The sequence below is a fragment of the Podarcis muralis genome, chromosome 4, assembly GCF_964188315.1.
Source record: "Podarcis muralis chromosome 4, rPodMur119.hap1.1, whole genome shotgun sequence".
Lineage (NCBI taxonomy): Eukaryota > Metazoa > Chordata > Lepidosauria > Squamata > Lacertidae > Podarcis > Podarcis muralis.
The window spans coordinates 7,367,192-7,382,129 of NC_135658.1; the positions used below are offsets into that span (position 1 = coordinate 7,367,192).

Consider the following 14,938-nt stretch of genomic DNA (forward strand, 5'->3'; position numbering starts at 1 on the left):
GCTCAACCTCTATATATTTTATGTATGCAATGTCTGCTCCACCTAGATAATTTTTATGGGACCACATTCAAAATGTATGGTACGTATTTCTCATGGACACTGACCCCAGAGTCCTCTGCACTTTCTGGTACTTTGGGAAGACAAGTGAATAGACTGGATGACTGTAGATTTTTTCTCTCTCTGTTGCATTTCCCCTCCCCAACAGCTGATGGCTCCTTGGCTACAGTCCTCAGAGACCGACCTGCGAGAGAGGGCTATCTGGACCAGTGCGTCGCTGCTCAACTTTGTGGCCAGCAAATTACAGCTGGATGTGAGTAGACAGTGAAATAACCTCCTCCTCTTCCTCCTCCTCTCTCTGAACTGCTTTCTCTATGGTTGCCCTCGCTCTCCTCTCAAGGCTCCTCAGCAATTCATAGACCATGCCAGGCTGCCCATCTCATTCGGGTCCTTCAGCGGCACAGCCGCAGAACGGCCTAGCGGGAGCGGGAGCGGCGGTGACGGGCAGAGGGGAAGCCCCAGGCAGAGACGCTCAGTTCGGCGGCCACGAGGAGGATGGTGGCAGAAGGGCCCAAGGCTCCCACCAATCCCGGCAGGGAGGGGTTCCCGGGGGCCGAGGCTGGTGAGAGGAGGCTGGAGGGGGGCGAGCCGGACAGCCAAGCAACACAGTTGGAGCCTCCCTCCTCCCTGGCCGGCAGGGAGGGAGGGAGAGGAGCTGCTTCCTTTGAAATTTAAGGGACATCATTTAAGGGACATCTAAGGGACATCTATCAATAAGGGACAGCAGTGGGACATGGCGCTGGGATAAGGGACTGTCCCTCCAAATAAGGGACGGTTGACAGCTATGAGTTGTAGTCCCAAAACAGCTGGAGGGCCGAGTTTGGGGATGCCTGCTCTAAAGTTCCAAATGCTGCAAGCTTTCCTCATAAGACAGCCTCTCCATCCCCTTGATTATTTGGGTCGCTCTTTCTTGAACTCATGGGGCTCCCTGAGACTCCTTCCTCATGCCCAGCACCGCTGCGCCCCCTTTAACAGCATGGGAAGAACTATGGAGAAAGAACTGGAAATTTGCAGCCTGTGAAGTATTGAGGGAAAATCTAATCAAGATGTTTTATATATGGTTCTTAAAGGTAAAGGGACTCCTGACCATTAGGTCCAGTCGTGGCCAACTCTGGGGTTGTGGCGCTCATCTCGCTTTATTGGCCGAGGGAGCCGGCGTACAGCTTCTGGGTCATGTGGCCAGCATGACTAAGCCGCTTCTGGCAAACCAGAGCAGCGGATGGAAACGCCGTTTACCTTCCCGCCGGAGCGGTACCTATTTATCTACTTGCACTTGACGTGCTTTCAAACTGCTAGGTTGGCAGGAGCAGGGACCGAGCAACGGGAGCTCACCTCGTTGCAAGGATTCGAACCGCCGACCTTCTGATTGCCAAGTCCTTGGCTCTGTGGTTTAGACCACAGCGCCACCCGCGTCCCACATGGTACTTAACACCTACCAAAATAGCTAAAATGTATAAGACAAAAACAAATCTTTGCCGTAGGTGTGGTAAAACAGAACGGACACTTATACGTGTTTGGTGGACCTGTGGAAAAAATCAAAAGCTTCTGGAACATAGTATATGACGAGCTTAAAAAAATGTTTAAGTATAACTTTATGAAAAATACAGAAGCTTTTCTACTAGGGATAACGGACACAGGTATAGCAAGAGAAGATCAGAAAATATTCCTCTATGCCACAGGAGCGGCAAGGATCCTAACTGCCAAAAACTGGAAAAAAGGAACTGTGCCAACGAAAAAGGGAATGGCAAGATAAACTGTTAAGAGTATCTTGAACTGGCTAGATTAACAGAGGCAATTGGAGATCACACTAGACAAGCGTTTCAAAAAGCATGAGGAAAATGCAGAGAATACTTCACAAAACAGTGCCCTAAAATACATACCTGGACTTGTTTCGATTAATGTCTGCAGGAGACTCTGTGGATATTTAAGTTATAATTAGAAAAATCTCAATAATTATTCATAAAGGAAACAGCTTATAAGAAGTAAATAAGGAGGCCAGATACAGGATAAAGGAACTGCTAAAAACTGGAAAAAAGAAACTATGCCAACAAAAAAGAAATGGCAAGACAAACTGTTAGAGTATCTTGAACTGGCTAGATTAATGTATGTTATGTTCACATTTAATGAGGGTGGATTTCTGTATTGGAGTGGGTGGGGGGTTTATGTTATGTTGTAAATAAAATTTCCAATAATTTTTTATTATTTTTTTAAACACTACTGTGCCCCCTTTCCTCTGCCAGACGCTGTCCAAATTCTCCCGGCTGGGCCACCTCGTCGCGGTGCTGGGGATCTGCTGCGGAGACGCCGTCAAGTCCATCAGCTCCAAGGCAGCCAAGAGCGTCCACCTCCTCCTGGCGATCGTGCTTGGCCAGAAAAGTAAGAAACGGGCGGCAAAGCCATCCTTGAGCATGTGCAGAGTGCGAGGGGGGGCCATAGCTCAGCTGTAGAGCCTCTGCCTCGCAAGCAGAAGGTCCCAGGTTCAGTCCCTGCCATCTCCTGCCTGAAATCTTTGGAGAACGGCTGCCAATCATTGCATGCAACACATCCGCCTTCCTTTTCCCTTTCATCCCAGGGCCGGCTCACCCATGAGGCAGGGTGAACCAATGGCCATAGGGTGGCCAGCTCAGAACCACTAAGAAGGATATCAGACACCGGCGAGAGGGGGGATTATTGGTTTGTTTTTGTTCTTATTTTTATTGTGTTTTTTATATTGTGATTTTATGTTGCGAACCACCCTGAGATGATGATGATGATAATAATAATAATAATAATTATAATAATAATAATAGTAATAATAGTAATAAATTTTATTTATACCCTGCCCTCCCCAGCCAAGACCAGGCTCAGGGCAGCTAACAACCAGTAATAAAAACAGGTTGATTAAAATACAATTTAAAAACAAGATTAAAATACAACATTAAAACATTAAGATGCAGCCTACAGATGAAGGGCAGTAAATAATAATAATAATAATAATAATAATAATAATAATAATAGATGGTAATAATAATAATAATAATAATAATAATAATAATAATAATAATAGATGGTAATAATAATAATAATAATAGATGGTGATGGCGGTAACAACAACAACAATTATTATTATTGTTACCATCACCATCTATTATTATTATTATTATTTACTGCTCTTCATCTGTAGATCTCAGGGTGGTTAGCAACATAAAATCACAACAATAATTATTATTATCACCATCACCATCACCATCTGTTGTTGTTGTTGTTGTCACCATTATTATTATTATTATTATTATTATTATTATTATTATTATTATTCCCCACCCATCTGCAAGCAGCCACTCTGGGCGGCTTCCAACAGATTACACAAAAACACAGCAAAACATCAGGCATTAAAAACTTCCTGATACAAGATGTCTTTGGAAAGCTGTGTAGTTTTTTGTTTCATTGCTATCTTTACTTACAGATTCCATTCAATGAGATTTATATACCGCTTGATTTTTTAAAAATCAAGCTTATTGCAAAAATATTTTTTAAAAGCAAGAAAAATCGCAATACCTTAAAACACACAAAAAGTTAAAAATACTAAAGGCAGCTTAAAATTCACACCGGTTTTTGAAGCATCTGGGTAGGTTTGCCTAAACAAGAATGTTTCTAATTATTCATTTCTCATTATGATATGTACATTGGTTTTTAATCACGGTGGTCTCACGTATTACTTGTTTTTAACTGGAGTGTGAATTTTTACCTGGGAAGCTTTTCTGATCAAATGGCTTGTAAGTCTTCAAAATAAATAAATGCGAGATTAGTATAGCTTCCTAGTAACTTTGTGCACCTAATTAATATGCCCAATAGGTAGGTCCCCATTGTGTATAGAAATATTCATCTCCTTACGGGAGATGGTCTGTTCCGCAGAGGACCTTAAGGTCCATGAATAACCATAGTTTAGAGGTCCCGGGCCCTAAGGAAGCCAGACTATCCTACACCAGCGCCAGGGCCTTCTCAGTGATGGCTCCAACCTGGTGGAATGTTCTGTCCCATTGTAGCACCCTGCTTGTGGTTAACGCTTAGCTGGAATGAAATATTCAACGCAGCAACAGAGAAATTAAAATAATAATTTATTTGTCAGACAAATAAATGAGAGGCACAGTGGTATATGGTTACCAAGCTCTGGCCTGGCCTCCTGCCATTATGGCCAGCACTTATATTCCCTTAATCCAGCCCCCTTTGCTCCTCCTTGGGCTGCATCTGTCCCATCAGCCTGGTTGAAATTCCTATTGGCTGATTGGTATAACCAATCCTAAAAGATACACCCATTTCCTATTGCCTTTTAAGGGAGACAAAGAGCTATATATAAATGACAAATAAGTAATAATATATCTTACATGTGTCTCAACAAGGAATATTAATTACCAGCTCACCTCTTGCCCTCTTCGCCCTATTGCCTTCTAAAACAAATGGTTAATCTTAAATTTTTATCTTGAACAGATGTCAGAGACCTTGGGTTCATATTCTCATGCATCATCAATGAAATATCTCCTTTTGGAGGTCTTTAAACAAAGGCCCGACAACCATCTGTCATATGGCCCTCATATGGGCCCGCTGGCGTCTTTCTGTCTTGCAGGGGAGCCGGGCTCGTTTTGCCCCCCTGGTCCCACAGCAATATGACTCTATGAAATAAGAATTTAGCATTTCTTTCTTTCTAGATCCTTTGCATAATTACATTTAAGCCAGCATATTTCATACATAACATATATAGCTTTTTAGAAGGATAAATCTCCTCAAAGTAAAAGGAAGGAACAGTTTACAGCCTCAAAATAAAAGTGAAGAAAAAAGTCTATTCCCCTGTTTACACTCCCCTCCTTCTCCAGCCAGTTGCTTGTTTTCCGTGTGCCCTTGGCCTTTTGTCCTGTGGCTCAAGTTTAAGAGAGGCCCATGGTATCATTTTACTGTTTACCCACTCTTAATTATGTAGGGTCTGTGTAACCTTGGTCTTCAGCCTGTAATTCCAGCTTTTACGACTTTGAGAATTGTTTTCTGCTATAAATCAAGGGGCCCCCTTGTCTAGGAGGAAAACATTGCCAGTGTTTTCTTAAGCAGCTGGTCTGCCTGGCATGAAACATTTGTGAATTTAAGCCCATTTTAGACTTTATGAACCTGATCAAAATATAAGTCAATATAGACCTTGATTAAAAATGCAGTCTATATTCAGATGCCACATTCCCCCCTTTCAAGCTCAAGGACCTTGCTTCACACCAAGGTCCTTGATAGCTTGATCTTATGCCACATTCCTGAGGTAAGGCTCTGTATAGGGCCATGATATGAGGTAAAGTTTCATTTGAAACCATCTTGCTAATTGTACTTCTAAAACATGAAATGATACATGGCATCATACATAAAACCATTACCACTACTGTCAAGAAAAACAAGCAAGACAATAGTATCCCTTTGAGTCCTGTGACATTAGGTAACCAATTGGTGAGCCATCCCATATCCCATCCTTCCTTGTGGCCAACACACGGATTGCCTCACCATTATCAGAAATGTTAAAGCAACAGGCATTCCCTGTCAAGTTCAAGACTCCACATAGACCTCCCTGCTTGGCAAGTACATAATCCATTCCCATTTTCAGCTGCAAAATGGGGCTCTACTTTCATCCAACTGTTGTGCAATAAGTCTCAAACTCTGGGCCGTTGCATTGGTTACAAGTTCCTCTACTGCTTGTAATTGAATTATTCTGTTTAGATTATAAATAGGATCCCGTGCCCCTTGTATGAGCTCACCAGGATTCCAGGAGGCAGGATCATAATAAGCTATAATGCGCTCTGGTGGCCAATCATCAGTACCGCTCCAACTTTGGGTACTTCCTCCTGCTATATGAGAAATATCAGCGTTTCTTCGTGTTCGCTTAGCTGAACTAGTGGGCATAATCCGGTAATACCCATCCCAGGAAACAAGTCCCACTCCATTTGGAAGGGAGTTTCTTGTATGCCCATTCTCCACATATCCACCACAACCATCGGGTCTGAGGTTTTTGGTACGTGGAGTACAGAAGGCGAAAATATCAAAAGAGGCAGAGAGTTCACAGTGCAGTATGTTAGATTGCCTTTTTCTGTCACAGTTATGTTCCATACCACTTTCCATGCATGAATAAAAGGAGGTGCACAGGGCAAGGTATTCCGAGTTCGATAGGTAGTACCGTGTGCCCAGGTATGACTATTCTTAATATAATCCCAAGTATAGTGACAATGAGAAGAGCCTATCATGGTAGAATCAGCTGCATCTGATGATTTATGTACACAGAATTCCCCTTGTACAGGTATAACTCGTAATGGTTTAGTTGAGTTCCATCCGGGGAAATTCTGTACTTCTGTTTGGTGTGGCATTTCGCTTACCATACCAATGGCATCTAATGGTATCGGTAATAAGGGCATACCTCCCTCTGAATCATCTGGCCCAAGAGAGCAAACAAGGCAATTGGTCCTATTTGCAACATTGGCTACCATTTCAGCTAAACCTACCCACATATTGTGGTCATGGCTGAATCCATATTTAGCAAATTTGGTCAGATTCAAGGACCCTTCCCCTTCCCAAGGGATCAGGATTAATAATAAAATCATGTTGATGTCTAGCATATGCATTCCTTCCACAAAAGATTACCTTATTGTGATAGCATAAAACTATTAGTCCCAATATAATTCCCCCAGTGACAGAAATGGGGAACCACCAAGACCAAAACATATATCCCAAGGATCCCCAATGTGTAATATCTCTGATAATTGTTCCACAAGGGGGCAGTCAATCAATTGTATAAGAGAATCTTCCCTTTCACAATCGCTGGTTCAGATGCTCCTCAAGCTTCAGGCGTGCGCAGGTCAGCCAGCTTCCAGATTGTGGCTGCAGCAGGCCGGTCGTCTAATGTTGCCCGTGACCTAGCCCGTTCCCCGTAGGGCTAGATACAGGGGTTTTTGGAGAGAGTTAGTTTTAAAGGATTAGAGGGGTCACCTTTGCACGTCCAACTGCCTTCGGACTTCTTCAAACGGGAGTGATGAATCCAGGGGGTCACCTCAACTACCTTCACCGCTGTTGGAGTAGAGAGCAAGACGGTGTAAGGTCCACGCCACTTAGGTGCAAGTGGATCACGTTTCCACTCTTTCACCCATATGCTATGCCAGCCTGGAGCTGATGAATCTGCTCAGCAATGCTGCACGGCGTGTGCTTGAGGGCCCACCTGTTAAGATAAAAAAACAAACAAACACGGGAGAGAGACAAAAACACGGGAGAGAGATTGCACTTGTCCCTGTGTCTCATGGTCTCCTATTTGTTTGAGGTCAGTTGGAATATCCTGAACAAAGGAGGGCGGCCTCCCATACAGGAGCTCAAAAGGTGACAACTTAAGTCTTTTTGTGGGTGCACACCGAACACGAAACAGTGTTATGGGTAACACATCTACCCTCCTGAAACTTTAGACATATTAGTGGGCTTCTGGCATGCCCTGCAGATACCTTGCACAAGCGTCTGGCGGTAGGTGGTAAGCCTGGCCAGGTGAATTGCATTGTTTGGATCCCAATTAGGATCTTCCAAGGGAAAATTGTCCTGGAGATGACGGTCAATATTATAAATATTTCCCACTCTGGCCTGCTCACGCAAATATATCTGTGCCTTTTCAATTACGTCTCTCCTTTCCTCAGTGGTGAACAGAGTATTCAGAAGCTGGCGACAATCTGTCCAAGTAGGACTATGAGTATTTACTATTGAGGTCACCAAGTCCATCATAGCCTGAGGTTTTTCTGCGAAAGATGGGGCGTTTTCCAATTCATCAGACTGTAGTTGTGAATGGAATACATTGCAGGGTCGAAGTTCGAGGTGGCCGTGGTCCAGGTTGCCCATTAACCAGCACAGGCTCCTCAAGTGCATCAAATACTCTTCTAAGAGGGGCTACTACGTGACCTTTTTCTTCACTTTGCTCTAGGGGCCTCAAATCATAGGGGATGGTATTTGTCCCAAGGCGTTCTTTTAGCAGCTTAATACGCCTGGCTGTATTGCTTGCTGACCGATTAAGGTCTCCCTGTAACTTCTGTAATAATTCTCTAGGACTTGGATGTACAGGGGTTTGGGGTAGGCAATCAGTTGTTCCACTAAAAGAGACTGTAGATGGAGTTCTACTGGGACTCACAGGTGGAATAACCACTTCTGCTTGGGCTTCATTATAGGACTCCAATGCCTCCTGAAGATATTTATCATAATCTATCAAGGAATCAAGTTCTGTGTCTCTACCCCCATTATTCGTTCCACTTTCTTGCCTTGGGGTTACAACTGGTGGAGGGTTTGAATTAGGCTCCCTTCGATGTGGAGCATAGAGTGGAGGTGGAAACACCTCTTCCTCTGGTCCCTCAAAAATGGGTTTGAGTTTATTTGGCAAGATTCCTTTCCTAGCTTCGGCTTTTACAGCCAATAATTTGCATCGTTGGACTTTGCATTCCCTTATCCATGGAGGATTTTTATTTAATGTGCTCAGCCAGGAATCTATATATGAAAATTGTTCTGGGCACCCTCCAGTTTCTTTGGTGATTTTAGACCAAAGTTTGCTTACTAAATTTATATCAAAGGTTCCCTGAGATGGCCATTCAGTATTTTGTTTTGGCCATTCTAGTTCTCAAGCGCTCTGGCGTCATTTTGACTCCATATGCCCCTGAGAAGGCTTTCTTAAAATTATTTAACATACATTCAAGAGGTGTATTTCCCCCCTTTGAACCCCCAACTCCCATTGTATGGCCCTGTGAAGTATCCACTCAGTCACTCACACACACACCTTACTGGGAAACGAAGTAGTACTCACTCCACACTTAGGTCAGTTACACATTGTACTTTCTCACACATGCAATGCGCTAGATACTTCAACCACACTCTACCTCCCAATCTTCCCTTTTGCCCTACACCAGATCACCATCTGATGTACCCAGCCACCTAGCGTACTCAGTTCCCCTTTACTGAGACGCAGAAGTTTGATCAGGACTTCTCTTCCTCCCAATTAATTGGAGGGCCAAAACCCTTTAGTGCACTTACCCTTAGCTGGTTCCGTTTCCCCCCGGTCCGTCGCCGTCGGTGGGCAGGGTATCAGACAGACGAGACTGCTGCGTTCCCCTGGAAAAATTTTTTCCATTGCGCGCTGGGTAGGCAGTGTGGTCCTCTGTCTTGTACCCCGTCCAGTAAGGCGAAGGGGCTGCGTTCCAGCAGACCACTGATCCGAGTCGCAGGCACCATAAAATGTAGCACCCTGCTTGTGGTTAACGCTTAGCTGGAATGAAATATTCAACGCAGCAACAGAGAAATTAAAATAATAATTTATTTGTCAGACAAATAAATGAGAGGCACAGTGGTATATGGTTACCAAGCTCTGGCCTGGCCTCCTGCCATTATGGCCAGCATTTATATTCCCTTAATCCAGCCCCCTTTGCTCCTCCTTGGGCTGCATCTGTCCCATCAGCCTGGTTGAAATTCCTATTGGCTGATTGGTATAACCAATCCTAAAAGATACACCCATTTCCTATTGCCTTTTAAGGGAGACAAAGAGCTATATATAAATGACAAATAAGTAATAATATATCTTACATGTGTCTCAACAAGGAATATTAATTACCAGCTCACCTCTTGCCCTCTTCGCCCTATTGCCTTCTAAAACAAATGGTTAATCTTAAATTTTTATCTTGAACAGATGTCAGAGACCTTGGGTTCATATTCTCATGCATCATCAATGAAATATCTCCTTTTGGAGGTCTTTAAACAAAGGCCCGACAACCATCTGTCATATGGCCCTCATATGGGCCCGCTGGCGTCTTTCTGTCTTGCAGGGGAGCCGGGCTCGTTTTGCCCCCCTGGTCCCACAGCAATATGACTCTATGAAATAAGAATTTAGCATTTCTTTCTTTCTAGATCCTTTGCATAATTACATTTAAGCCAGCATATTTCATACATAACATATATAGCTTTTTAGAAGGATAAATCTCCTCAAAGTAAAAGGAAGGAACAGTTTACAGCCTCAAAATAAAAGTGAAGAAAAAAGTCTATTCCCCTGTTTACACTCCCCTCCTTCTCCAGCCAGTTGCTTGTTTTCCGTGTGCCCTTGGCCTTTTGTCCTGTGGCTCAAGTTTAAGAGAGGCCCATGGTATCATTTTACTGTTTACCCACTCTTAATTATGTAGGGTCTGTGTAACCTTGGTCTTCAGCCTGTAATTCCAGCTTTTACGACTTTGAGAATTGTTTTCTGCTATAAATCAAGGGGCCCCCTTGTCTAGGAGGAAAACATTGCCAGTGTTTTCTTAAGCAGCTGGTCTGCCTGGCATGAAACATTTGTGAATTTAAGCCCATTTTAGACTTTATGAACCTGATCAAAATATAAGTCAATATAGACCTTGATTAAAAATGCAGTCTATATTCAGATGCCACACCATGAGACCAGGGCCCTGCAGGATTTAACCTCCTTCCGTTGGGCCTGTAAGACGGAGCTATTCCGCCTGGCCTTTAATTTGAATTCAGCCTGATCTTTTATTTCCCTTCTCTTCCCTCCCCTTCCCCTTTTATGAAGACCACCCGCTCTGAGACCCCACAGCTAATTCTCCCCTGGGCTCCTCGCTGGCCCAAGTAGGACCAATTCAGCCAGCTAGCCCTGGGGATTATCTAATGCTTATTTCCCCTAAACTGATTTCTGAATTTTGAATTTTATTGTTATTCATGTTTTTATACTGTCTTTTATGCTGCTTTTACAATGAAGTGTTTTAAATTTGTTCTTAGCCGCCCTGAGCCCAGTTTTTGAACCGGGAAGGGCGGGTTATAAATACAAAATTATTATTATTATTATTATTATTATTATTATTATTATTATTATTATTTCATATTTCTTACATTTCTTTCCTCGTGATTTTATTCCTCCCCTTTTGCTCCTCACAACAGCCTTGTGAGGTAGGTTAGGTTGAGAAGGCAGCGACTCTCACCCAGCGAGCTTCATGGCTGAGCAAGGATTTGCACCCTCGCCCAGCGCTCTAACCGCTACACCGCACTGCCCTAAAACTGACATGTGTGTTCTTGTTTTTTAAAATTTCCGGGGTGTGTCAGTTGCGAGGCTGGATGAGAAGAACGTCCACACGGAAGCCATCAAGCGCAAGCATAAGGAGTTCTTGGAATCTTGGAATCCGGCCGTATTTCTCAAAAACCCCTCCAGAGTTGCAGAGGTAAATGTTGTTGTTGTTGTTGTTTAGTCGTTTAGTCTACTCCTATTGATCCAGAGCAGAACTCCATCGTATAGTTTTTTTATTTTTAGTATTAAAATTTTTATTTTTTACCAACAACCAAACACAAACAGTGAAACCCTCCAGGCAGCTGATAAATTGGGTATTGTTGTTGTTTAGTCGTTTAGTCGTGTCCGACTCTTCGTGACCCCATGGACCAGAGCACGCCAGGCACCTCTGTCCTCCACTACCTCCCGCAGTTTGGTCAAACTCATGCTGGTAACCTCGAAAACACTATCCAACCATCTCATCCTCTGTCGCCCCCTTCTCCTTGTGCCCTCCATCTTTCCCAGCATCAGTGTCTTCTCCAGGGAGTCTTCTCTTCTCATGAGGTGGCCAAAGTACTGGAGCCTCAGCTTCACGATCTGTCCTTCCAGTGAGCACTCAGGGCTGATTTCCTTAAGAATGGATGCGTTTGATCTTCTTGCAGTCCATGGGACTCTCAAGAGTCTTCTCCAGCACCAGAATTCAAAAGCATCCATTCTTCGGCGATCAGCCTTCTTTATGGTCCAGCTCTCACTTCTATACATCACTACTGGGAAAACCATGGCTTTAACTATACGGACCTTTGTTGGCAAGGTGATGTCTCTACTTCTCAAGATGCTGTCTAGGCCTGTCATTGCCCTTCTCCCAAGAAGCAGGCGTCTTTCAATTTCGTGGCTGCTGTCACCATCTGCAGTGATCATGGAGCCCAAGGTAAATAGAAGGACACAACTGGGGGGTGGACAAATTTATGCTTGGATATTGCTCACTACAATATCTGTGGCTCGATGAATCCCCTTGGTTACTTTCAGGTTGGGATATTAAGTTTCCCACCTTTCTTTTTTATATATATAATAATTTTAATTAATTTTAACATATAAATTATAAATCGTACCACAAAACTTTGTCACTTATACAGTTTTTTGGACTTCCATCAGCACCTCTGATGATCCACCATTTTAACCACTTCTTATGCATTTCTTAAATTTATATTACCTTTAAATATCTTAGCGAATCATTCTCCCCCTTATCCATTTTTGCAATAATTCCAATGATACTCCTCACAAAACTTCTTGCAAACCTACAAACGTCGTCTGATCTTCACAAATACTTTTCAAATAATCTGTAAATTTACTACAGTCTTCTGTGAATTCCTGGTCCCGCCGATTTCAAATCCTTCCTGTTAGTTTATCCAGTTCTGCATAGTCCATTAATTTCGTCCTCCATTCTTCTTTCGTCGGTAATTCTTCTTGCTTCCATTTTTGGGCCAATAATGTTCTTGCTGCCGTTGTTGCATATAAAAAGAGCTTGCATTCCTTTCTATTTATATCACTCCCTACGATGCCCAATAGGAATGCTTCTGGTTTCTTTAGAAATGTATATTTCAACATTTTTTTCATCTCATTATATATCATCTCCCAGAAGCTTTTCACCTTTTTACATAAGTTTCCCACTGTTCTGGCCATCCTGGATGGGGGGAAAAGGCTCACCTCTTAGCTGAGATGGCAAAATTGACATGTTTAATCGGAGAGAAGTCCTCTCACAGACTTTTTGCGTGAAAAAGAAATAGCAATATCTGGATTTGAGGATATTTTTAGTATTTGTTTATAGAAAACAGCTAGCTTTGTTGGAAGTGAATATTGTTTTTACATAGCGGACAGATGAAGAATCAGAAATTCTTTATTTTCTGAGTCTTATTTTTCTATTTTCTTCTTTTAAACTCTTTCCTATTCTTTTAAAATTTCTGTCTTTTTCTTTCTCTAGTTCTCTCTCCCCCCCGCCCTTTTAGTGCCCTTACGGTATCTAGATAAAAGTCTTGGTTTGGTTTAAAATAAGGGGAAAGATATTAAGCTTCAATTTTTTTCTCTACAAACCTTAATAGAATTTATTTTAAGAAAATGAAAAAAGCGGGGGCATCTCTGCACAACCCGCCCCAGCCAACCACACGCCAACAGCATTCCTCCCTTCCTCCCCTTGTGCTCCAGGTCTTTGGCGTCTACTTCAGCCCGAGAGAGAAGACCGACTTCATCCTGACCGCTTTGGACGGCTTGACGGTGCAGTGCACCACCCATTGCTGCGCCACCACAGAGGGGCTCCTTGCCAGCATGGCGAGGCACTGCGGCGCCGAGATAGAGAAGGTGGGGCAGGTCTGAGGCAGCAGGTGGGCATCCTGAGGATGCTGATTTGGCAGGTGGGGAGAACTTGCAGTGGCGTAGCAATGCTTGCTGGTGCCCGGGGCGTGGAGGGTGAACGGAGCTCACCGCACCAGCCCAATCCCCACTGCCACCGCAGGAGCAACGCCAGCCCTACGTCGCTTTGCCAAGTGCACAATGCCCCCTTAAAAAATGTGTCTGCCCCCCCCCCACTGTACCCCTGAGTCCTTCTTGCAGCGGGGCTGAGCTTTTCTGAACTTCACAATAGCCTCTCCACTAGGTGACTACAACCTACAGAAACCTACCCATCACTCAAGACTCTGGCTGAAGGTTTTCTCCTCCTCCTCCTTTTCCTTCCTCCTCCTCCTCCTCTTCTTCATTTCCCCCTCCTCCTCCTCCCCCCTCCCCCCTCTCCTTCTCATCCATCTCCTCCTCCTTCTTCCTCCTTCCCTATCTCCATCTCATTCTTCTTCCTCCTTCCCCCTCTGCTCCTCCTCCTTCCTCCTCCTTCCCCCTCTCCTTCTCCTCCATCTCTTCCTTTTTTCTCCTTCCCCCTCCTCCCCCCTCTCCTTCTTCTCCATCTCCTCCTTCTTCTTCCTCCCCTATCTCCATCTCATTCTTCTTCCTCCTTCCTCCTTCCCCATCTCCTCCTCCTTCCTCCTCCTTCCCCCTCTCCTTCTCCTCCATCTCCTCCTCCTTCTTCCTCCTTCCCCATCTCCCCCTCCTCCTTCCTCTTCCTTCCTGCCCTCCTGCCTCCCAACCCCTTTCCCCTTCCAGGTCTCGGACATTGTGGACGGGATCTGCAGCCGCCTGGACCTGATCCACCAGCCCAGCGCAAGGAGGCTCGTGATGAAGCTGGTGGGCTTGCTGGCAGGCAGGACCGAGCACTTGGACACGGTCATCTCCAGCCTCCTGGAGCATTCCTTCCCACCAGACAGGTAACAAGTTCCTCGCTTTTCTCCCTTGAGAACCGAACCCTAGGCAGCAAGTCTCCGTCCACATGGGAAAAACTGGTGCCCCTGGTTTTTAGCATGGATGGTACTCAGCTAGATGGATCGGTGGTCAGACTTAGTATAAGGCAATTTCCTATGTTCATCAGGTGCATCCATAGCTCAGTCCAGGCACCTACTTTGACGAAGGTCTTGGGTTCAATCCTCAGGGGCATTTTCAGGTACGATTTGGTTTCAGATTGGATGTATTGGATGTGAGCAACTATCTATGCAAATGGGATGCGGGTGGCGCTGTGGGTTAAGCCACAGAGCCTAGGACTTGCCATTCAGAAGGTTGGCGGTTCGAATCCCCGTGATGGGGTGAGCTCCCGTTGCTCGGTCCCTGCTCCTGCCAACCTAGCAGTTCGAAAGCGTGTCAAAGTGCAAGTAGATAAATAGGTACCACTCTGGCAGGAAGGTAAACGGCGTTTCCGTGCACTGCTCTGGTTCGCCAGAAGAGGCTTATTCATGCTGGCCACATGACCCGGAAGCT

General features: G+C 44.4%; 1 protein-coding gene and 1 long non-coding RNA gene across 2 annotated transcripts in view; one reads left to right on the top strand and one right to left on the bottom strand.

Annotated features, from left to right (window-relative positions):
* The window catches only part of LOC114595521 (maestro heat-like repeat-containing protein family member 7), a 53,872-nt gene that overhangs the window by 8,849 nt on the left and 30,085 nt on the right, over positions 1–14,938 (top strand). Inside the window, exons 7-11 of the mRNA XM_077926865.1 lie at positions 206–310; positions 2,298–2,433; positions 11,149–11,264; positions 13,289–13,441; positions 14,234–14,394. Of these exons, the coding sequence (XP_077782991.1) occupies positions 206–310; positions 2,298–2,433; positions 11,149–11,264; positions 13,289–13,441; positions 14,234–14,394 (671 nt within the window). The remainder of the gene's footprint in view (positions 1–205; positions 311–2,297; positions 2,434–11,148; positions 11,265–13,288; positions 13,442–14,233; positions 14,395–14,938) is intronic.
* LOC144327447 (uncharacterized) lies at positions 5,937–9,840 on the bottom strand. Its single transcript, XR_013392491.1, has 2 exons — positions 9,103–9,840; positions 5,937–7,267 (listed from the first exon to the last, which is right to left on the bottom strand). It is a non-coding gene; the product is annotated as an uncharacterized LOC144327447 (long non-coding RNA).